Below are 23,794 nucleotides of genomic sequence, written 5' to 3'. Positions count from 1 at the left end.
CCCCCACACAAGAAAGATGGTGTCTCCTACGACCCTGGTAGGGTCCTTGTTTGTGCTCACTTATTTGTGCCCCTACTGATTACATTTCCAATGAAGCCGTTTTTCTGTAGCTCGTCCATGATATTTTTGAAATGAGAGCGTTCTTCAGGGTGTGAGTTGTTCTACATCATTTATAGAAAGGCTTCGTGACTTCCCGGACACTGAGAGGAAGGTGTGTCACCGAAGTGAGGCATGCCGAGCCACGTGACACAGAAACAGCTGCGCTCTGCGGCACGCGATGCAAAGTGTGTCCTGCAGCAGCGGGAGCCACCTCGTCATGCCGAAGCAGACGTGTGCTGTGCCTGAGCGGGCAGCAGCCCGGGGCGCCTCGCTGTGCTCCTCGCAGCTGGCAGCGCACTGTGCACTGTACGTGGGCCCAGCCCAGGATGTGGCTCCCAGGCACAGTCAGCAGCACCAGGCACTCCCGCAGACCACACCCCCGCGCGAGGGCGAGACTCGAACGTGCTCCCTCTGTCACTGCTTATGTACGCACAGGGCAGCCGGCTGCAGACACACCTCCCCGGGCTGGGATGCTGCTCGCCGGGCAACACATGGCTGTTCAGGGGGAGGCTCGGCGGGTGTGAGTTCTGGGGTGAAGGTGCCCCGTGCGGCACCCGACCAGGAAAACGGAGCTGCGCCGCCGCCTTTGAGTAAGGGGGACGGGGCTTTCTGGGGATGGCCGCCCTTGTGGACCACTTCGCAGCCGAGTGCCTGGTGTCCATGTCCAGCCGTGTGATCCTGCACAGCCCGAGGGGGGACGCTTCCCCGAGCCCCCGGGCGCACCCTCTGGCCCTCAGACCAGGTGCGGCCCCAGCCCTGCCGGCAGCGCCCACGCCCGGGGCACTCGCACCGTCCCACGCCCTTCCCAGAGTTATCCTCCCGCCGCCCTCGGTTCCCAGACCAGGGAATCCCTTCGCCCTGCCCTCGGGAGAGGCTGCTGGGGACACTGCCTCCCTGCTGGACGTGGCCAGCATCCTGGCAGATCTGAACCAGCACAGCCCCGGCCCGGCAGGGGGAGGGGAGCCCGGCGGACAGATGCGATGTCCCACGCCGCCCAGCCACCTCCCCGTGACCGCCGGGGGCGCAGGGCACCCAGAAGGACTCAACGCCAAGCATAGGAGGGACCGGAGCGACCCGGAGATGACCCAGAAAAAGCACAAGTGCCCAGACCCCGGCTGCGGCAAGGTGTACGGCAAGTCCTCGCACCTGAAGGCTCATCTGAGGACGCACACAGGTCAGTCCGGGCGGCGCAGCGTGAGGGTGGCTAGCACTCACTTCTCGCGCTCTCACACCCTGTCCCCAGGAAGAGCACATCTGTTTCTCATAAACTCAGCACGAGCCTGCAGTGGTGGAATATATTGAAACTTTGAACACTGCAAGATTTGTCCTCAGGGCCGCGCCCACCTTGCACGTCGGTATTATAGTATTATGGAATCATCGGCAATACAATTAATAAGATGATCTCTGCTCAGTGATCCAGGGCTAATAAACACAAGGGGCTGCAGCTTAACAAAGTAAATGGCCACTAGACACCCAGTACCCGCCAGCCTATAAGCCCCCCTTCGCCCCTCCCATACCACTGCTCTCTGCCGCGCCCAGAAGACAGCGTTAACCTCAGTGCCACGATTGCGTGCCAGAAATACAGCCAAAGGGAACACACTGACCTGCCATTCTCTCTTATTATCCAAAGCAGGAGTTCCTGCCAGCACGCCCAGCCCTTTTAGAGTAGGACAAGCACTGTGTCAAAGTACCCATACAATCAGGGTGATTCACTCCCCTACACCTAAAGCGAACATCGGTGTCATGAATAACTCCCTCAGTGCAATGCGTATTACAAAAGCAAAACATGGCATCTTAACATTATTAGTTCATATATGGTAACATTACATCAGAGTACAATGTTATAACACCAACAATTACCTACATTATGCCATTGCAAGCACCATGAGTGTGCACAATTGTGCCAAGAATGTCCACAATGTATAAAGGAGTACCGACATTTTGCTCCAGCGTTACTCTAGGGATGGCCAACATTGCGTAAAGAGTGTTTTTAACATTTCAATGATTACCACGATTATGCCAGTGCACACCTTACACAGGAATGTATGTGTAGAGATGCATTTTGCCATATTTATCCTTACTGCATTTTTACATTTGCCCCATTGCTTACTAGTTATCAGTCTGTGTTTATATGAGCCCAACACTCAGTAAACCTTCCTACGTTTCGATTTACACCACTGTTCAGTTTCGAGTGTGTGTTCAGATATGTACATCGAAATATCGAGTGCTGGCACTGATCTGCATCATCACTGAAAAGTCTTGGGCGCATGGGCATCTTTGAACCATCACTTATCATTAGTGTGTGTTCAGTTTAACACTCAGTGATTCTAGTGCATATTAAGAGTTGCCACATCATTTAGTAACCATTAGTGCATGTTCAGATTCACGCTATCATTCACTAATTTTCATTACATACCCAAATGTGCACCGCCACTCAGCCATAATCGGTGTGTGCTGGTATTTACAGAAATACTTTTAAGGTGTGCTTGGATTTGCATCATTAGTCATAAGTCTTGAGGATGATTCTTACCCGGAAATCAGATTTGCCCCATCACTTATTAAGCCTTAATGCATTTTCCAATTTGCACCATCACTTAGTAATTCTTGGTGCACGTTCATATTTGCCCAGTTCTTCAGTAATCCTTAATTAATAGATTTACCTCATCTTTCTGTAATCTTTGCTGCATGTTCAGATTTTCCCAGTCGTTCCTAAAAAATAAATGCATGCTTTAATTTGCACCATTACGGAGTAATCCTTTAGACGTGCTGACATTTGCTCCAGCACTCAGAAATCTCGAACACCTGCCAGTTTTGCTCCATTACTCAGAAATCTGGACTGCCAGACAACATTTGGATCAGAAATAATTCGCCTCAAACCATGTGTCTTTGCTTATCTTTCATTCAAAATCCCAGAAAGTAGGCAGAGGTTGGTGCTACAGACTGTATATGGACGTCATTCACCTGCCTCAGCCTAGCACCAGAGCTAGGGGTTTGTAACGAGAGGCACACAGTGGTATGAGAAAAGCAGGCACCACTGGCGCCACGCGGGGCATGGGAATCCAGGGAGCATGAGAGGCGCAGAAGCTCAAGACGCAGTGGAGGGGGATGGGAGGCACAGGTGGCAAAGGAGAAATGGGTGACACGGTACACGTGGCACTGGAGGATCAGCGTAGCATGGGTTGCACAGGAGTATGAGCAGGCCAGCACAGGGGCAGAGGCACAGGTAGGGAGACATGAGATACAGGCAGGGTGGCACAAGTGATGAAGGCGGACTAGGGAGACACAGGGTTTAAAGAGAAGTGGAGGATGCATGGAGGAGTTACAAGGCAAGTGGATGGTTAGGCAGGAGAGGGTACACGAGCAGTGGTGGAAGTCAAGGGGTGCAGGTGGGGTGCTTGAGGCAAATGCCCTCTGTCAGCTCCAAAGGGTCCTGGTATCTGCAGGAGGAAAGCTGTGTGCTATAAATCCTACATTTGTAAATAATCCTGTATTTGTAAAGCGCACAGCTACCCTTAGGTTTCCCGGCTGGGCAGACCCCTGCCGCCGGTGCCGGGGATCGAACCGTGCGCCACACCTCTTCCATAGTCCAGTGAGGTAGTATACAGAACTCCACCACTGTGACTTCACCCCGTGTGCAGGACTCCAGGCAGGCTTCCCCTGCTGCTAGGAGACTCGAATCTCTGATGATGACCTCCAGTTTCCTCCGCCTCTTTATCCTGCACACCTGTTGGGTGCAGGCATTTTCCTGGCCTAGGGTATGATTGTTACCTGGGTACCACAGCCACTAACATTATTAGTCAAAAGTGAGAGTTCTTAGACTCCTGTAAACTGTGTGAAAATGATTATAATTTAGGTTTACTTAGAAGTAGAGAGGAGGTGGTCTCACTTGGGTCCAGTGCTTTAAATGGAAAAAATAAGTGCAGGTACTCATTAAATTGAGTTAGGGGTGTGGCTAGTGAGCCTAGTGAGCGGGGTTACAGAAGGGGTGAGACATGATGATAGAAACACTTCTATTGAGTATTAATTTTTCCCTTGCATTGCCCTTGACAGTTGTCTCAAACTTTCCATATGTGCAGATTAACAGGTACATATGCTAATAAAGGGTGGTGTGAAGTACTTCTGGGAGCAATGCAAGGAGCTTCTAAACCCTGAATGCAGCCAAGTCTCAGATATCCAGCGATACTCAAATGAGGATGATGCGTTGGATGGTACAGAATTAGGGATACCTACTCTCCCTTCCTTTTTGTTTCCAGAGGAGCGAGAGAAGGTTGCGTGAACAACGTGGAGTGATGCGGGTATTAATGAGTCCATGGGATCTGAGAACCCAGCAGTCTCTTTAGCAGTGTTCCTTCTAGGCCGCGCGCGCGCACCTCCCCTGACATCTGGCGCGCACCACCCAGTGTGGAGCGCGCACACAGGATGTCCCTAGAGAGTCGCGCCGCCCGCCGCGATCATGAGGCACTTTTCCGTGTGGCGGCGGAGCGGGCGCGAGGAGTTCAGGTAAGGAGGCGGGGGGCTGGTGGGGGCTGGTGCGATTGTGGCGCTTGCGGGCTTACTGCTGTGTGGGGGCGTGGCAGACTGTGGCCTTTTGTTTAAGTATTGCTGATAATCAGAGCCCCTTCACGGGCTCCGATTAACAGCAATACTTAAAAAAATGCCACAGACTGCCTCGCGCTTTACTAACAAAAGCGTAGACACTTTCCAAACACAGCGTGTGCTAAAGTACACTCTGTGTTTGGAAACTGTCTACGCTTTTGTTAGTAAAGCGCGAGGCAGACTGTGGCATTTTGTTTAAGTATTGCTGTTAATTGGAGCCCGTGAAGGGGCTCTGATTATCAGCAATACTTATACGAGAGGCTACAGCGGCTGGGGAACGAGCGGAACAGACGGCAAGATGGCATAAAGGCACAACAACGAGTGGGACAAAGGGCATAAAGGCACAACAACGAGTGGGACAAAGGGCATAAAGGCACAACAGCGTGTGGGACAGAGGGCAGAAAGGCACCAAAAACGATGGGACAGAGGGCAGAAGGGCACCAAAAATGAGTGGGGCAGAGGGCAGAAGGGCACCAAAAGCGAGTGAGACAGAGGGCAGAAGGGCACCAAAAACGAGTGGGGCAGAGGGCAGAAGGGCACCAAAAACGATGGGACAGAGGGCAGAAGGGCACCAAAAACGAGTGGGATAGAGGGCAGAAGGGCACCAAAAACTAGTGGGACAGAGGGCAGAAGGGCACCAAAACGAGTGGGACAGAGGGCAGAAAGGCATAAAACGAGTTGGACAGAGGGCACAAGGGCACCAAAAACGAGTGTGACAGAGGGCAGAAGGGCACCAAAAACGAGTGGGACAGAGGGCAGAAAGGCAAAAAAACGAGTGGGAGAAGAGGGCACAAGGGCACCAAAAAAGAGTGGGACAGAGGGCAGAATGGCACCAAAAATGAGTGGGACAGAGGGCAGAAGGGCACCAAAAATGAGTGGCATTTGGCGCCGAAGACACGCGCGGTTTGGTTCCTGGCGCACATAGCCATGGTTGCAGCACACAGAGACCCTCCACTGCCGCACACAGAGGAAAAAAATTAGAGGGAACATTGCTCTTTAGTGCTCCCCCTCAACCGTTTCATGAGGTGCTTGTTCAATAAGGTGTTGTGTATAATACCGTGGTGTGAAAGTCCATCAGTGATGCGCGGTCATATGTGGTATTGTGGCGATATTTGCCTTCAGTTTTAGTTGATGCAAGGCAGGGCGTGAGTAGATTAGTATGTGAAGGGAAGTGTGTTGCAGTGCACCTGTGTATGTATGTACTTACCATTTAGTTAAACGTGCATCAGAAGGTAGTAGTGTTCCCTATGAGGGAAAGGAACCGCACATCATTAAGAATAACATGTCTAGAACAGTAATGAGCGTGAATAATTTGATCACTATAATTATAGCGGGGTGCTAAAGTAGCTTAGAACACCTACTACCTAGAAGTGCTATCAGCACCTTACAGGGTAACATGCATATAAATACACAAGGAAAAAAGCTGTTACAGCACACCTATTGCTATGTATACCAATCCAAAAACAGTGTTGGACAAATGCTAAACACAGTCTCGATTCCAATATATTCCTACGCATATGAGGACAATCCAATGAGACAGGTACTATGCACAGCATTAAAAATAGTCCAAGAACGTCATCAGTTGATAGTTCTTTGTCTTTTTATTAATTTCTTAAGGATTCCCAGCAAACGATTTAGCCAACACGTGTTTCGTCGGTACTCAGACTTTTTCAAGGCAATTTGGGAATGACGAGATAGTTAAATCCAAAGTAGATGAATCTGGATTTGCACGTCCAATTGTGTGTTCCAAAGCCCAAAACGTTCGTACGATGTACCAGATGGTCCAACCAAAATAAATATTTGAAAATAGCAAGGACCCCCTGATAGTTCCAAAAACAAAATAAACAACTATGATGTGAAACAAGAGAGATAATGAGCCACAAATTCCAAAGTGTGTGCTTAACGCCGCTACAGTCTTGACCATGAGTTTTTTCATTTATGTCTCAAAGCAGTAAAATATAATTATGTAGACCATGTGTAGCATCCATTAGAGTGCACAACATCCTCGTGGTATACGACAATCCCGGGGCCAAACCATGGTAAGTTTGCGACCCTATAGGCGATTATATCTCCACACCAAGAACGCGTGTGAGCGCTCGCAGTGTTTGTAAAAGGATGCCTTTTTTCTTGTGCATCAGAAGGTATTACTTGCAGCTAAGCGAAATACTAAGTTCAACTTTATTAAAGTGCGTGTTCGCATAGGTGACTCAGTAAGCATTCATGCTTAGCAAGCATGAGACATAGTCCATCCCTATCATTATTAATACAGGGTTCCGTCATGGACTTGTCTTGTTCCAAAATATGGCTGAAACTTGCACCAAGCAGTCGTTGGTAGGGCGTTACCCTTGTAACTCTATTGGTGTACCTTTAATGATTTCATAAAATACAACAGACAGACCTACAATACCTAAAAAGCCTGTAAATAACAAAGGGGAGGGAGAGAGAGAGAGAGAGGTGGATTCCTTCACCCTTGCAATATAAATAAACAACAAGAATCCACCGGATTGGGCAGTGTGTTCCCTACTGTGGTGGGGAGCACATAGTGGAGCCGCGTTCGGGGGAGCAAGGACATTACCTATGCTGTAACTCGAGTCATTTGGCCAAAGCATACCCCAACGTTTGGAGGCTTATGAGGCATTGAACCAAGAACAGAAAGTTTTTTGCATATTGGCAAAATAATCTTCTTTGAATTTGTAGGCACATAACAGTACTACATCTCCACTATTTTGTAAATACACTTTTTTATTTAGAGAAACGTGAGTAAGGTGGGGTGTGGTGCACCCTGTCCTGAAGAAGGAGTTGATCTCCGAAACATGTCGACGCACCCACGAGGCGATGTGCTTAATATCACATAATCACCTCAACCTGCACCCATTTTAATAGTACCAGCCCGGGGGCTCATTAAAATAGTTCCTTCTTACCCTACGAGCCAGGCACTTTTTAACCATTCACTCACTCATATTGCCCCACCACATACTTTCACCCAACCCTCACACGCACCACACATAGTCTATTTGATCAGTGCTCCCGCGTAGTCGTAGGTCGCAGCACGCCGCATCCCGTAGAGGGGTGCGAAAACCCCAATGATGAAGCATGACACAAAGGGTCCTTTTGGTGTGTGAGGGGTATTTAAAAAACACTATGTGCTCCCCACCACAGTAGGGAACACACTGCCCAATCTGGTGGATTCTTGTTGTTTATTTATACCTAAAAAGCCTCCACTATTTCACTGAAGCCTCCTGCATTTTAGATGCACTCACTTCGGGCGTATACAGCCTTCATGTGTACTCTTGCAAGGTTGTATACATTGATACTAATATAAAATATGACTTTCCTATATTTTGTAGAAGTTTACAGTACCATTTGAATCCAGCATGTCTCTCTCTCTGCTCCTCCTCTCCTATGGCTTCCCTCATGGCCTCCACATGTTTTCTCCTTGGCATCCATTTCTTTCTCTTCAGCCAGCTCTGTATCACCCCATGACTTATAATCAACTTCCCATGTGTTCCCATAATTTGCCAATGTCTCTTATCTGGCAACCATAGGGCTTTCATGCAGCCCTAAGATATCCGGAACAATGCCCAATGGCTTATGATGCTTGGCTATCTACTACCATATACTGGGCCCTCTGTATTTCTCCACTCACCCTCAGTTTTCCCCAAAGCCCCAATATATTTCCATCAACCCCACCTAACTTTTACAGCCCTCTCGTTAGGCCCCAGCACCTTCCTTCGACCTTCACGTCTCTCCAGCCAACCTCATTTACACAATGCCTACAATATGGCTCTAATGTCTCCCTTCGAGACACAGTATACCCCTTTATTTTTGCAGCCAGAAGGGTTTCCCTCCGTTGAGATGGAACAGACCCATGCTGGATGGTCTTATTTAGCCCGATATCGTGTGATAATATAGCATTATAACTGACTGCACCATGATCACCCATTTAAGGCACTGGGTAGACAGCATCTAAACTGAGCAGTTAAAGTCTGGTCTTTATCACTGATTGGTCTTTGGCAATTGAATCCTATTTTGTTATGGAAGAGGTTTCTTTACCCCATTATATTAGTGTACAAGTGTGGCCTGATGTTCAGATTCCCATCCCCTCTGTTCATTGGTTAATACCTACAGTCTGACACACTGTAATCCAATTTGAATAAGGTCTCAATTTGATGCAAGTCCTTTGTCGCAGGTTTCCACAATTGGCATGGAGGCAGATAAAGAGTGTGCAGGTGGATGTTACCTCCTTTCCATCTGGTTATATTTCCTTCTACTGTGTGTTTCACACTGGACCATGTCTTTCACTGTCTTTGGTTGGCACCTTGGGATTGTAATATCCTGATTGCTGTTTTAAGGTTAGCAATGTCTTTATTGTACTAATGGTAATGCTGTATCTCTGGTTTAAGGCAAAAACAACAGGTGATGGACAGAATGCAGAACATCGTCATACATTCACCCCAGTACAGGGATCTGGGCCTAAATCCATCGTTTTTTTGCACTCCACACCACCCCAGGTCAGACATGGCCATATGCAAATCAGCCTTGACCCTGTGCCTCATGGGAACAGTCCAGCCCGAACTGCCAAGCCATGTCTTTCCTGGACCGGAATCAAGCATCCAAGGACCGGTTTCTGTCTATCAGCCTTCATCAGCCTGGATAGCTTGACTCCAGTGGTGTGGAGAGCATGGGACTCACGTCTGAGCATACCCATCCCACTCGGGGCGACAAAGGCAAAAACAACAGGTGATGGACAGAATGCAGAACATTGTCATACATTCACCCCAGTACAGAGATCTGGGCGTAAATTTGTTCGCCATAAGTTGGCAGGGTATGCTCAGACGTGAGTCCCTTGCTCACTTTGTCACTGGATTCAAGCAAGCCGGGCTGAAGACGGCTGAAATGCCAGAAACCGGTCCTCGGAAGCTTGTTTCCGGTCCAGGGAAGGCATGGCTTGGCAGTTCAGGCTGGACTGTTCCCATGAGGCACAGGGTCAGACTGATTTGCATATGGCCATGTCTGAACTGGGGTGGCAGAGTGGGCTAAAGAACGGTGATGGATTAAACCCCAGATCTGTTGACTGGGTGTGAGTGTTTGTTTGGTTCAGATGCTCCGTCCATCACCATCCCCTTTTGTACCACTTTGTTCGCCATAAGTTGGCGGGGTATGCTCAGACGTGAGTCCCTTGCTCACTTTGCTACTGGATTCAAGCAAGCCGGGCTGAAGACAGCTGAAATGCCAAAAAAACGGTCCTCGGAAGCTTGTTTCAGGTCCAGGGAAGGCATGGCTTGGCAGTTCGGGCTGGACTGTTCCCATGAGGCACAGGGTCGGACTGCATATGGCCATGTCTGAACTGGGGTGGCAGAGTGGGCTAAAGAACGGTGATGGATTAAACCCAGATCTGTTGACTGGGTGTGAGTGTTTGTTTGGTTCAGATGCTCCGTCCATCACCACCCCCTTTTGTACCACTTTATCTCTGGTTTGACATCATTGGGTGTAGTTGAAGACAACGCCATCCTCGACCCTTCCTAATCCGGATTCCGAAGTAACCACAGCACCAAGATCGCCCTACTCGCTGCTACTGAGGACATCTGCGCCCTCCATTTCCAAGGCCACACCACAGCCCTCATTCTACTCAACCTGTCAGCAGCCTTCGACACCGTCTCCCACAGCACACTCACAGCCAGACTACACGACGCCGACATAGAAGGCGCCGCCCTGGACTGGATCAGATCGTTCCTCACCAACAGGAGCCAAAGAATCAGACTGCCACCCTTCCTCTCCGAACCCACAGAAATCAACTATGGAGTTCCACAGGGATCATCACTCAGCCTAACCCTCTTCAACGTCTACATGGCTCCCCTCGCAGCCTTCTCCAACGGCATGGCCTCAGCATAGTCTCCTAGGCCGACGACACCAAGCTCATCCTCTCCCTCACCAGGGACCCGACCATCACAAAACTCAACTTCCAGGAAGGAATGCAGGACGTCGCAGCCTGGATGAACAACAGCTGCCTAAAACACAACTCAGAGAAGACAGAAGTCCTTGTCCTCGGAACACCCCTTCGGCGTGGAACAACACCTGGTGTCCCACCGCCCTTCGCAGTCCCGACCCCCACAGACCACGCAAGAACCTCTGCATCATACTCGACTCCTCCCTCACCATGAATCGACAGGTCAACGCCATCACCTCCAGCTGCTTCAACACCCTCCACATCCTCTGTAATACCTTCAAATGGATCCAGCCCGAGGCAAGGAGGACAGTCACCCATGCACTCATCACCAACAGCCTGGACTACTGAAACACCCTTTACACCGGCATCAACAAATCCCTACTCAGCAAGCTCCAGACAATAGAGAACACCGCCGCCAGACTCGTCCTCGGGGTCTCCCGACATGAACACATCAGCCAACACCAACACCTACGCAAGCTCCACTGGCTACCCATCGAGAAAAGTGTCACCTTCAAGATACCCACCTACGCCTACAAATGCCTACACAACACCGGACCCCAATACCTCAACGACAGAATCACCCCCACGTGCCCAAACGCAAGCTCTGCTCTACCAACCTCCTCGACGAAACCCTGCGCATCGCAGAGCCAGAGCAGATGGAAGATCCTTCTCCTACATCGTGGCCAAAACCTGGAACGAGCTCCTCACCGACATCATCGGCGCCCCCCTTCTTGAACACCTTTAGGAAGGCTCTGAAGATCTAGCACTTCGACTGATACGGAACTGCTGACTCCCCCCCTCATCCTTCCCACCCCTCAGTGTCTTGAGACCCTCATGGATGAGTAGTGCGCTTATAATTCCCCTGATTGATTGATTAGTCCATTGGCCCTAGGTTGAGGTACAGAGTGTTGAGCATATCTCCCAAGATTCTTTCATCGCAAGGGTTCTTCTGAATCAGAAAGTCATCCTTTTTAACTTCTGTCTTGCTCATTGTTTTGAGCTGTCTACTTAGTATGAACATATGTTGTGATTATTTGGTGTTCTTGGAATATATTGCATATTAATTGACTTTTTTACTGGTTTAGTACTGCTTAAGTAGTTTACATATTTCTCTAAGTTAAGCCTGTGTGCTCCGTTGAGTTCAGGTGAATTCAGTGACTTTTAGGGTTACCTCTAACAAGGAGTGTTATTATTTCATGAGGCGGGCAATGACCCACCCATAACAATAATTCACTTTCTTACAATTATGCCAATAATTAACCCAATTATCCTTAAAATTAATTGAGTATCACTGACTCAATGGAAACACCATCACTGCTACTCCCAGAGTTATGCCTGTCCTTTTTTCAGAACAGCTGTGGAAATAGTCATCAAGATTGTTGTGTAGTGTGTGAATGTTGAAGGCTCATGACATACTTGCTCCCAGCATAAAAAAGAAAATGCTAAGTAAACTTTGCCGGTGAATTCCTGCAGTACAGAAATATAGGTAATGCTTTAAAAAAAAATGCTGTACTGGAAGTAGCATCTGACCTGTGCTGCTTCCCCTCAAGGGGGGCTAGACATGCTTGATCCATCATATTATCTGGCTAATAAAGAAAGAAAAGAAGCACCGGGTGCAGACGCTGAGGGACTTATAAGATCTAATTCTAAACACGTGCAAACTTGACAAAAATCATTTTAAGCGCGTATGATAAGCCTTCAATGCATGCTGTTGTTTTGCAAACGTGGAACTTGAGACGCTCGTTATTGGCTAACATCCAATATTGCGTAGCCTGGTCATGTCACTTTAGCTTACAGTCGCTTACCTGACATAACCTCCTTAAACAGTATTAGCTGGCTAAGAGCAAAAGAGATCCAGCCTCATTTTTATTTTGTTCAACAGATTTTCTGTCTGTGCTGGTGGAGTTTAAAACTCTACAGCTGAAAATGATTGACTGCTTAGAGTAGACGGTAGAGGTTTTACAATAAAGTGGCTTTATCTACATGGGAAGAACACTTTGATGTAGAAACATGTTGACAGCGTCCAGCAAGAGTGAGCACTGGAAATGTCTCCCATCTACAGAGCAGATAATGAAAACTTAGGAGATAAAAAGTGATGGCAAAAAGAAAGAAACTTAGGTAACATTAGTGCGTGAGACTAATGACATAATACAGCGATAAGCAGTGAGTATTGCAAAGGCACAAGGAAGAAAGATAGGAAGAGAAGAAAGGAGAGTAAAGTGGACAATTTCACTTAAAAAACTGAGAAGGGAGATAGTGTAAGATCGTTAAAGATATTAATAGAGGGAGAGGAGATAAGGAGGAGACAAAAGAAAATAAATACTTGAGTTGACAAAGAGAGAAAGAAGCAAAGGAGTGGGATATATAGGAAAAGAAAGTAGTGTGTTATTGCAGGATGCAGGGAATGCTCAATTTTCGTGCCATTCCAAATACTAAGTCTATCCCACACTCTAAATATAACCCTAAGGTTAAGGTCAAACCATAACCTTTCCTACACCGAATCCCAAAGCCGCACTTAACTTTAAACTTTACACTAAAACTAAAGCTGATCTTAACCCTAAGTCTACTACTTACCGTAGCCTAATCCAAATCCAAACCCTAAGGCTAACCAATATCTTAACCATAGCCTAAATCTAACCCTGATCCTACTGCTGCAGCGAAGGCTAACTCGCACCCTAAACCCAGCCCTAAGAAAAAGCCTAAATCTTAACCCTGCCTTAAAAGTAACCCTAACTCTACGCCTAATTTTGGACCTTACCCGTAACCTTACACCTAATCCTCCATCTAAATCTTTACTTACCTTAACCTAAACCTGCTCCATACGCAAACACTGTGCCTAAACCAAACTCTTAACTTTAGCCTGAACTAGAGGAATGGGTAATCCACCATGTAAAATAAGCCCGTGGATTTATCTTGATTCTTTCCACTGAATGTAATATTAGCTGATAAAGCACAAATTATGACAGAAATAACAGCAATTGTTACTAATTTTACCATCTGTGGAAAATAAAAAAATGGTCTTTATAAACAATCTAGTTGAGATTTTTGCACATTGCAAGAGAAACCAACATTTACACTCGTGAACACACATATACCATCTTAAGCTTCAGAGTTTCAAAAGTCAACCTTGTAGTAAACTAGACAAATGATCACTGTTGTTATTTTGTACGGATTGTTTGATGAACACATTTCTAACAAGTCTCCTTGTCACTTAAGTACTATGTTCACGTGTCTTATTTCCTTCATTATTCTCCTGGAAGTCCTCCATTGAGGTATGTTTATCTATGTTACCCCTGATGTATCAAGAAAGGTTGGAGTCATAATACTTCAAAAATCCATTTAATTTCGCCTTTCGGAGATTTTAGGGTTATCTCCAGATATAGAATAGAGAACCCTCTCATGTTTAGTCCAATTCTTCACATACTTGGACAGCATGGCTTGGGGGGGGGGGGGGGGGGTAGGAGTTAAAGACTGGCTGCACGTTGCAAGTTTTACACAGTGAGCCAGGGAACAAAGCACTGGGGGGGTTTCAGTGCTTTTTATGTGCAGTGGCCGTCAGTGACAACAAATGAAATAGAATCCCTGCACAGGTCCTGCACCCAGAGGTCAACTCCAGGCTGTTCTTCGCATGCTTTAAAACCATAGCTCAGCAGGGGGTGGCAAAAGAGTCACTGTTCTTTGCACAAAAAGTGAACAAGTGTCAGAAGACAAAGATCATCATCACTTTTTATGTTGAATGGCCATCAGCGGCAGCAAATTGTATAGTCAATGCTCAGGTTCCACACCCTCTCCCTATTACGTTTCCACCATGGCACATCTGCCTAAAATGCTTCTTTTGCTACTGGCCGTCCTTCTATGTTTCTCAAAGATCACAACGAGGTACTAACTGATTTTCAACTTTCTAACTCATTCCCATGGGTTTTAGGAGATTTGAACATGGATCGCCCCAGGGGCTTTTACCTTCTTGGCTTTCCTCCCTGCTTGTATACTGTTATATGCACCAATATGTAACCAAACAGCTAGTCACAGCGTACATTTGATGATTGGACCAGAAACAAATCGTTACAAATTTCACTTCGACTTGGTGAGATCACTATCTTCTAATGAGTCAAATAAATGATACCTACTGTATTAAGTCATCCTCTATTGCAAACAAATCTATGTGTAACTGACACCTTTTCACCACAGATGACCTTGCTCCTATATTAGTACCTAATATTAACAATCGAAACAATTTCCATCTGCTAATGGTATATCGAACCAGACATCAAGGTTCTTCTACACCTCGATGTCTGGTACCTTTAACATCCTGGCACCTTTCAGATTTGACCATCAGCAAACCAAAATCAGTCTTGCATTGGGATACAGCGAATATCTTAAACAGCAAAAAAAAAAGTTGCTCTAAGAATGCTGAAAGTGAATGGAGATATAATTAGGATCCCTCCATGTTAACCTGTTATGAAGTTTCATTAAGGCAATTTAAGAAGAAGACTACACATGCAAAAGGTTCTTATTTTTCTAATAGGATACACTCTATCTTTAACATATAAAAGAAATCCTCTCTTTCATCAGAGAATTTTCAAGCACTGCTGGTGTAGTCTTAAGGAATTCTTTATCATTAAAAGTGAAAAAACTAAAAAAAGATGTTTCATTTTCGGTGCACAGGAATTTTGCATTGGCAATAGAAACTGGCATTTCCCAAGCTAAGTGGAATACATTTGGCCTTAGGAATTCTTCTCATTTGGCAACATTTTTGAAGTGCTATAAATCAAGATTAAGACTGATTGACATTGAAATTACATTGGCATAATGTGTTTAATTGTGGAAATTTAATGTTAGAATTGTTACAGAAAATTCCTGAATTACCCCACTCACATAGTTAAGCGTCAATCATGGTAAAAATTTACCACACACTCCATTTTCGCTAAACGTCTATTGTGAACACACAAAAATCAGAAGATAAGCTGCTTTCTGTAGTGCTTTTGATTTATTTGCACTATTTGTTAGCACAAATGCATCCTTGTGTACAAAATTGATGGATTTGCATTTCACATAATTTTGCATACATTTCCAAACGTCTACATAATTAGGGGAAATCAAGTTACACGAACTTTGCACACCACCTATCTGGATCCCCTGGCCCCTCCACATTTTATATTTATAGCTAAACTTGGAGATTTCAGTCATTGAGCCTTGCTGGACGTCATCCATATCTTGTTACACACTATAGTTGTCTCTGCTTTGTTGAAATAAGGCATTGAGGTTTGATTATTGAAAAAAACCTAATCCGGATCACCGGGTAGTCACCAGCTATCACGCTATTTCTACGTTCTCTGTTGCTGGGAAAACGTGGAGTTCTGGGTATCCAATCAACTTACTTTTAGTTTTGTGCCCCCATTTTTGTTTACCGGAGACTTAATTGCATCTCCAAATATATGAAGGGTCCGATTACGATGCAACCCTAAAGGCTCTGACTTCAGGTCGGAGCCTTTAGGGCCGCATCGTATTGAGCCACTCAGTTCCCTTTCTGATCGCCTCATTATGATGTAGGCAGGCAGAAAGAAAACCGGCTGGTCATTCCGGCTGGCTTCCGACAGGCTCAGATAGACCGTATGCCAGTCTGAAGAGGGCTAGTAATCTCAGGGGCGAACCTTTATGCCCTTGATTACAATGCACACTTTCTGACATGTTTTCCATGCCAGCCATTCTGACATGAAAACCATGTCGGAGAGCGTGTTTGGGGGCTCCCAGCAGGGCCCCTTTTGGTGCAGGCCCTCCGGTTGTAGGCCGAGGGGGCACCTATGGTACCCCCCTGTTGATCTCTACACCTTGTGGAAGGCACCTTGAGGTGTCTGCCATGGGGTGCAGAGATGAACAGCACCTCCCTTTTCACAATGGGAGCATGCATTACGGACGGTTTACGGCCACAATGCATGCTCCCATAGTGAAATGTAGGAATGCAACCGAATCCTAATGAGGCAGTCAGGACCTCCGACCAGGTGTCGGTCGGTCTCAGGACCGATTCGGTGTCGGGCAGAAAGAATTCCACCGACATCGAAATCAGGCCCTAAATGTTATCATTAAACGTTAATACATTTCTATTTTGCACTCCCTCTATATCTGTTCCATCCTTATTCTGGATTCTCCTATTTTTAAAGGTTAAACAACTGAATGTGCTTTGCAGGTGTTTAAAACTTCACAGATATCTTCACATTTGGATCTGAAGTTTATTAGCCACCCATTTTGAGGTAAACTTGTCCTAGATGCAAGAATTACTGAATGAACCAGTCTATATAACCATGCCACCGTTCCCTTGAACCTATATGCATTTTAAATGGCTGAAGGTATTTATGATACAACGTTGCCAGTATAATACCAGCAAATTAACAACACTATATCTACTTCTATTATTCTTATTTTCTTTATTAACCCCTCCCATGCTCGTGACGGAGCCTCGGGTGGGCTGTGCTGGTGACGGAACGGTTCCGTCAAGGCCCCGCCGCCTGCGCGGCGCGTTCCATTGAGCGGGCGGGGCCGTGACGGAACCGTTCCGCCACAAGCACAGCTCACCCGCGTGCTGCAACGGAGCGGTTCCGTCACGAGCACGGGACCGCCGCGCCGTTGCCCCGCCCCCTTAGCGCTGCGGCGGAATAGCCGCCGCAGCGAAGGGGTTAAAAGCAGTAAGTGAGCAATAAGACATGAAAATAAGCGAAAACCATTAAAAAAAGAGTCTCCTGAATCAAAGTTCTTGTTGTGAGAAAAATGCAATTAAGCTGTAACCTTATTCATCCTTGGAAAAGTGTGAAGTATCCAGCTACCACACAGCTAAACAGAAGTTGGCAATTGGTTGTCGGATTTATATGTATAGTAAAGTAGGGGTGCTGTGTTAGACAGCTGCAGTGATTAAGACTGAAACAAAATTCCTTGCTGTAGCTTGTGCAGGACGTTTATCTTCTTCTCACACCTGAATACAATGTCCGAAGGGTGTGTCTATTCTGTATGCTTTTACTGTAGATAATTGCCGTCAGTAGGTCCGCTTATCGCCTTTCTGTTCTCCCAAGGCCCAACTTACCTGAGGAGTGCCCCAGGTGTCCTCTTTGTCCCCACACCTCTTCAAACTGCACATACGCCCCCTCATACATTCCTTGAAAAAAATGAAGTTTATGATATATAACTGTGCAGATGATATGCAATTGCTCCTTGCCATCGATAACTCGCCAGAATCCAAAGCTGCCTTTCAAAATACAACGCTATTCATCTGTGATTGGTGAACTGTAATCAGCTCAAACTAAACTATGACAAGACGAAAATCGTCTTAACTAGCAGCAAACTAGAAATGTAGAATCCTGCTTTTTGACCAGTAGCAATGGGCACCTCTCCCCAGCCCAAGTGTTCAGAGAAGAGCCTTGGGATTCTCATTGACAAAAATGTGTCCACTATACTGTCATGCTTCTTGCAGCTGCGCAAAAGAAGAAAGATGGGTATGTTTTTTTATCTTCGAAGCCCTCATCAGGGCTGGACTGGGTGGGGGCCGGTTTTGGACCCCTGTTGGGCCCTTTTTGTTACCGAGGGCCTGCAATATCAGCCCCCTGTAACCAATTGTCCGAAGCCGTCCCTTGCAAACAGCTCAGCCGCACCCCCTCAGCCCCCCAGGGGGGCCGGCCGAGCAGTTTGCCAGGGCTGGTTTCGGTTCCCAGTCCGGCCCTGGCCCTCATCCAGGTCATTATTGCATTAGTGATAGCAAGGTTAGACTATGCAAACTCCCCTTTCCCGGGTCTTCCAGAGGGCCTCAACTGCAGGTTATAACTGGCACATAAGCAGGCAGCCAGGCTGATTTACCAAAACCCCGAACATGCCACATCATCCCCTTGATGATGAAATGACACTGGCTGCCGGTAAAACACACTATATTTAAGTCTGGCGGCATCATTTAAAAAAACACTCTATGGCAACGGGAAACGGCTACTACAACGCGGCCGTTTCCACGAAAACCTTAACCACGCATGCATTACAACGCATGCGTGGTTCCAACGAAAGCCTTTACCACACATACGTTTACTATGAGGTACGTAGTAAAGGCATGTGTGGTAAAGGGTACAAAAACCTAACCTGAAGTCGAGATGTGCAGGCAATGGTTGTCGTATAAGAGGAAACGGAAAGAAACTTCCACTTCCTCTTTACGACGTATGACGTCACCAAGGAAAAATACGTGTAGAAGGATAAGCGTGGAAATACCATTCCGTTGTAACGCATGCCTGGTAAAGGCATGCGTTACAACGGAGTTCGTTGTAAGAACATACAACCTATGGCAACAGTTCATCCAGCCTTCATCTCTGCCCGCATCCACAAAGACTCACCCAACCGCAATCTGAGATCCACCCACCTAAATCTTCTTACATTCCCCTCTTTAAAAAGAAGAGGCTCTGTGGCTCTAGGTTCTCTATACTCGCCCCAGAATCTTCAGCTCCCTGTCACTAGAAATTAGGACGACCCCATGCTATGGCAGACTTAGACAGATTTTGAAAACTTGGCTTTTCAAACAGGCATACGAGTGAACTGCGTGCAGTGTGAGATGTTTCTGTTATTCTAGCGCCAAACCGGTCAGTGTATGTGCGCTCTATAAATACTAATGACATAAAATAATGTAATCCGGCACAGTCGCAAATTTCTGTTCTGCATATTTTCAGGTATGTGTTCGCATCTAATAAGATTATGGCTGCATTGTTAATGTTTCAGCTTGGATCCTACACATCGCAGACAGGATTTCCACGTATGTACTATCAGTGGCTATCACAGGCCCCCCCGCAGCCTCCACGGTGCGTTGGGGGCCCAAGCTCCGAGGGGCCCCCAGGGTAGTATTCTGGCCAGATATCTCTTGCTTGAGTCCTGAGGGGGCCCCTCCACGTGTCTTGCAGGGGGGATCCCCACCCCTCGAGTTTCGTTACTACAGTGTGTACTCTTGTACACTGCACATAGCTGCTGAGATGCCTGCAAACCTTAACCACTTTTTCAGAATTAAACCTGTCATCAAAAAATGTGCCTAGGAGTCCCTTGAAATTAGGGGCATTGCCCAGCATCTTAGAATGCATTAATTAATGACCACATTTTTGAAAAGGGCCATTATGAACCTAAAGTCCTTGGTCAATTACAGAATAATATCTGGCTTAAACTCTGTAGCCAGCGTACTAGAGATTATTCTCACTTGAAACAGAACAATCCTGTGATTATTTTCCAGGATGTGTTCAATGCATGATTGGGCACTAAGGCATCCCTTACAAAATCTGTTCACTTACTTGAAGACGTGTTGGAAAGGCTCGACCTCTGGCTGCATTCGGTACAATTATTAGAAAATATCAGAGTGGATTTCAACTAATTAGGACATTAGCACCATGACCATAGCACATAACAATGGCAATCTACTGTTCAACCACCAGCACTGTGTCATCAGCAGTAAAATCCCCAAAGGATCAGCGCTGTCACTGACTCGCCTAAGTTTTACATATTTGCTATACGTTATATCTCGTAAAGTAGTTTTGCTACATTTAAAGAGGAAAAAGATGACCATTTTCTTCATTCTGTCGGTCTGATTTGTTTACGTCACATTTTTACAAGTAAAATCATTAGTCAAGTATACATTGTCATTTTAGCTTTACTCGTAAAAATATCCATGATAGACATATTCGTAAAGGTGAACTTGGAGAAAGTCCTTGTCTACAATAAATCTCTAACAGCTAAGGAGAACAAGGAATGCGTGTAACAAACATGTCCATAGTCCCAAAACAGATCACTTTAGGACACAACCTGACAATGCCAAAAACAGACCTAAAAAACTATTCGAAATCATCAAACAACAAACGAACCACTCCATCAAGCAACGCTCACTTTATTGGAAAAATAAAAAAGATTGAACTAGAACTGCAACTTTCCTTAACAGACATGCATCATCAGTCTCTGTCCACTCCCTCCACACAACGTCTCCCTGAGAATCCACCTCTTGCTGGCTCACCGGATTTTACTCCAAAAAATGGTGCATCTTGGAATTCCTTTATACTTCCAAATGATGCAGAGCTCCTGAACAACCTCACTACATTAAAACCCTCAAATTATTACAACGATCCAATGTCTACCAAGTTCTTTAAAGAGCATGCAAATTCCATTTCCCCCCTCTTGTCTAAGATTGTCGATGAATCTCGTGCAGGGCACAATTTCAGATTGTCTCAACATAAGACAAGTTGCCCCCATCCCTAGGAAGCCAAACTCTGATTTATCCGACCCTAATAACGTCCGACCTTGCTCCAGTATCGTGACTCTAGCTAAACTACTTGAGAAATGCGTACACACGCTACTCTACAAGCACATCAAACAGTTTCTGCTTCAGGACCAATACCAATCGAGCTTCAGATCTGGTCACAGTACAGAAAATACACTAACACACATTGTTGATGATGAAGTAAGACTTTGCGACCACAAGGAACCGTGCTTGTTCATACTGATTGATGTCTCCTTGGCATTTGACACAATCAAACATGATATCATGATTGAACTGCTTCAAAAAAGGATGGGGTTATCGGACCCAGTTTTAAACTGGTTTGCTTCCTTCCTTCATAATGGAACACAAAGAATAAAAGTAAACCATGACCTCTCCAACAGTAAACAGTTCTCAATTGGAATCCCTCAGGGATCGGCACTCTCCTACACTCTTCAGTTTGTACATGGAACCTCACCGAAATTCTAAGAAATTCAAACATACACTTCCACATGTAAGCAGACAATGCTCCACTGCACATGAGAATTTCTTCGCCGGATGACATCAACGCTCTTAACAGTTAACAATGTACTTCTGAAAACCCAACAATGTTTATCTCCCAGAATAGCTTATGTTAATCACACTCAAGATGGAATTCCTCCTAATTGCCCCCCACTATCATTCAACCCTTATTCAGGATTGGCTCAAACAACTTATGACCCTCAATTAAATCCCACAGGTTGTAAACTATACTAAATCCCTAGGTATAAGCTAGGACAAATGCCTAAGAATGCAAAACCACATCAGTTCTACAACAAGAGAAGCCAATCACCAACCCAACACATTAAAGAGAGTCAAACCATTCCTACCGCCTGAGGACACGAAACTAGCTATCAAATCACTGTTCATCTCCCGTTAGGATAAGTAATTGTGACCCTGGCTGGGTTACCCAAAGCTAAGCTGGTACCTTTAAGGGCTACTTTGAACTCTGCTGCTAGACTTGTCACAGGATCAAGAAAACGTGATCACATCACACCAGATCTAATCCAACTCAACTAGCTTTTTCGCGATGCAAGGATCAAGAAAAACATAGCCTGCTTAATGCACTACATTACAACACTCCCTCTTGCTTAAAAAACAAACTTGAACTTTCATGCATGAATCAAACCCTTAGAAGTTCCAATACTGTACTGCTGAAACTACAAAAGTTCAAAAAGAAGAAAATCGACACCCCGCCTTCTCTGGTCTGGCTCCAAGAATTTGAAATGATCTCCCTCCCGAAGTCAAAATGAGCCACTTGACAGCCGCATTAAAAAGTAAGTCAAAGGATTACTCTTCAATAGTCAAATGCTACATTAAACCAGTAGCCTCTCATAGTAACTCTTACTCCTTGTGTACAACTATAGCCTACCGCACTGCTAAGCATTTGTTGCATGTGTAACCTTTTATTTGTTGTACCATTTTCTTTTGTACCTGCTTAATGTCTATGATTCAGTGTACAGCACTCTGATACTCTAGCGTGTCTTGTTCGCGCTATATAAAACTCTTCAAATAAAAATAAAAATAAATATAACTCTAATATATACCTTAAAGTTGGAATGCAGCTCTAGGGCGCCGGGTTGTAGCTCACTGTTCTATATTAGGAATTTAACTTATAAACTGCACATAACAAAAGGATCTCTCTTATAAAAGCAGTTACCCACTGACCTATTTACATTATATCCACTTTGTGATCTGCATGGTACACGCTCTTTGCAGGAGGCATATTAACCCCTTCCAGGAGGGGCTAATTCCCCCGCAGTGCAACAATTCTGCAGATCATGGTGTGAGAAAACATATAATTTCTTTAGCAAATAAGAGCACATAGAAAGTAAATGTCATATTGCCTTAGCACCTAAGCAGGAATCCATGGCATAATAATTATTCAACATCCATTATGCTAATGTCACCTGGACTTGTTCAAACAAAATATAAAATACATTGACAATAAGACTTTTTTAAGGGAATAAGTCTAGTGTAGATAAGGAAGATATAGTTACAAGTGACAATTTTACTTATGCAGCATGGAAAGTTCATTGTGAGGAAAACAATGGAATGAAAATAAACTAATACGACCTTAAATTGACTGTGTGCTGCGGAGCCTATGGGGTGAGTGTTGGAACTGGCACATTGTGGTTGACTGAGGCGAGGCCCTAGCCAGGCAGAACCTACCACTCCCGTCAGGGGTGTGTGATTACACTCGTTGTATAACCTGCACTCACCCATGTGCAACTACTCACTGACCAGTCATGCTGAACACAGAGGCAATGTGTAAAGCATTGACACACCACTCACTTACAATAAATACACTGAGCATCACAAAAGAGACTTCACACGTCATATATGTAAGTAACGTTTGTATTCAAGACACACAATAATCACCACAATATGAACATTATGTATTTGTGGTAATAAATCACACTTGGAAATATTACTATCAGTACTAGGCCCAACCATGTTGAAATGACATTGGTAATATTCACGCTTTGGAAACATCCTATTCTAACCCACCTCCCAGCACCCTTATGCAGTGCAACATGTTGTTAACCCTAGCAATTCTTATAATTCAACACCACCCGGTTTTAGGGTGTACCCCAGGACAGAACGATTCCTAAAACATGTACATGCAAAGAATTATAACACTTGTTAGCAGCACTGCGAGCAGAGGCCGAATGGGCAAAACCAATGTCAAATGTAGTGTTCTCCCGGCCAGAAATCAACATGTAAGGCAACACTGCCGGCCTGTGTCGTAAATTACAGGCAGTGTGCAGACTGTCACCCCTACACACATGAGCATTCACTTAGCACCGATACACGGTGCAACAAATATTAGACAGGTCCATACGGAACTCACTCGCACACATACG

At 45.6% G+C, this 23,794-nt stretch overlaps 1 protein-coding gene across 1 annotated transcript in view; it reads left to right on the top strand.

Moving 5' to 3' along the window:
* Positions 1-337: 337 nt before the first annotated feature.
* Positions 338-23,794, top strand: part of LOC144826632 (Krueppel-like factor 13) — a 223,883-nt gene continuing 200,426 nt past the window's right edge. Inside the window, exon 1 of the mRNA XM_078685162.1 lies at positions 338-1,273. Within this exon, the coding sequence (XP_078541288.1) occupies positions 715-1,273 (559 nt within the window). The 5' untranslated portion in view covers positions 338-714. The remainder of the gene's footprint in view (positions 1,274-23,794) is intronic.

The sequence above is a fragment of the Lissotriton helveticus genome, chromosome 3_2, assembly GCF_964261635.1.
Source record: "Lissotriton helveticus chromosome 3_2, aLisHel1.1, whole genome shotgun sequence".
Lineage (NCBI taxonomy): Eukaryota > Metazoa > Chordata > Amphibia > Caudata > Salamandridae > Lissotriton > Lissotriton helveticus.
This window is presented reverse-complemented; position numbering and strand designations above follow the sequence as displayed.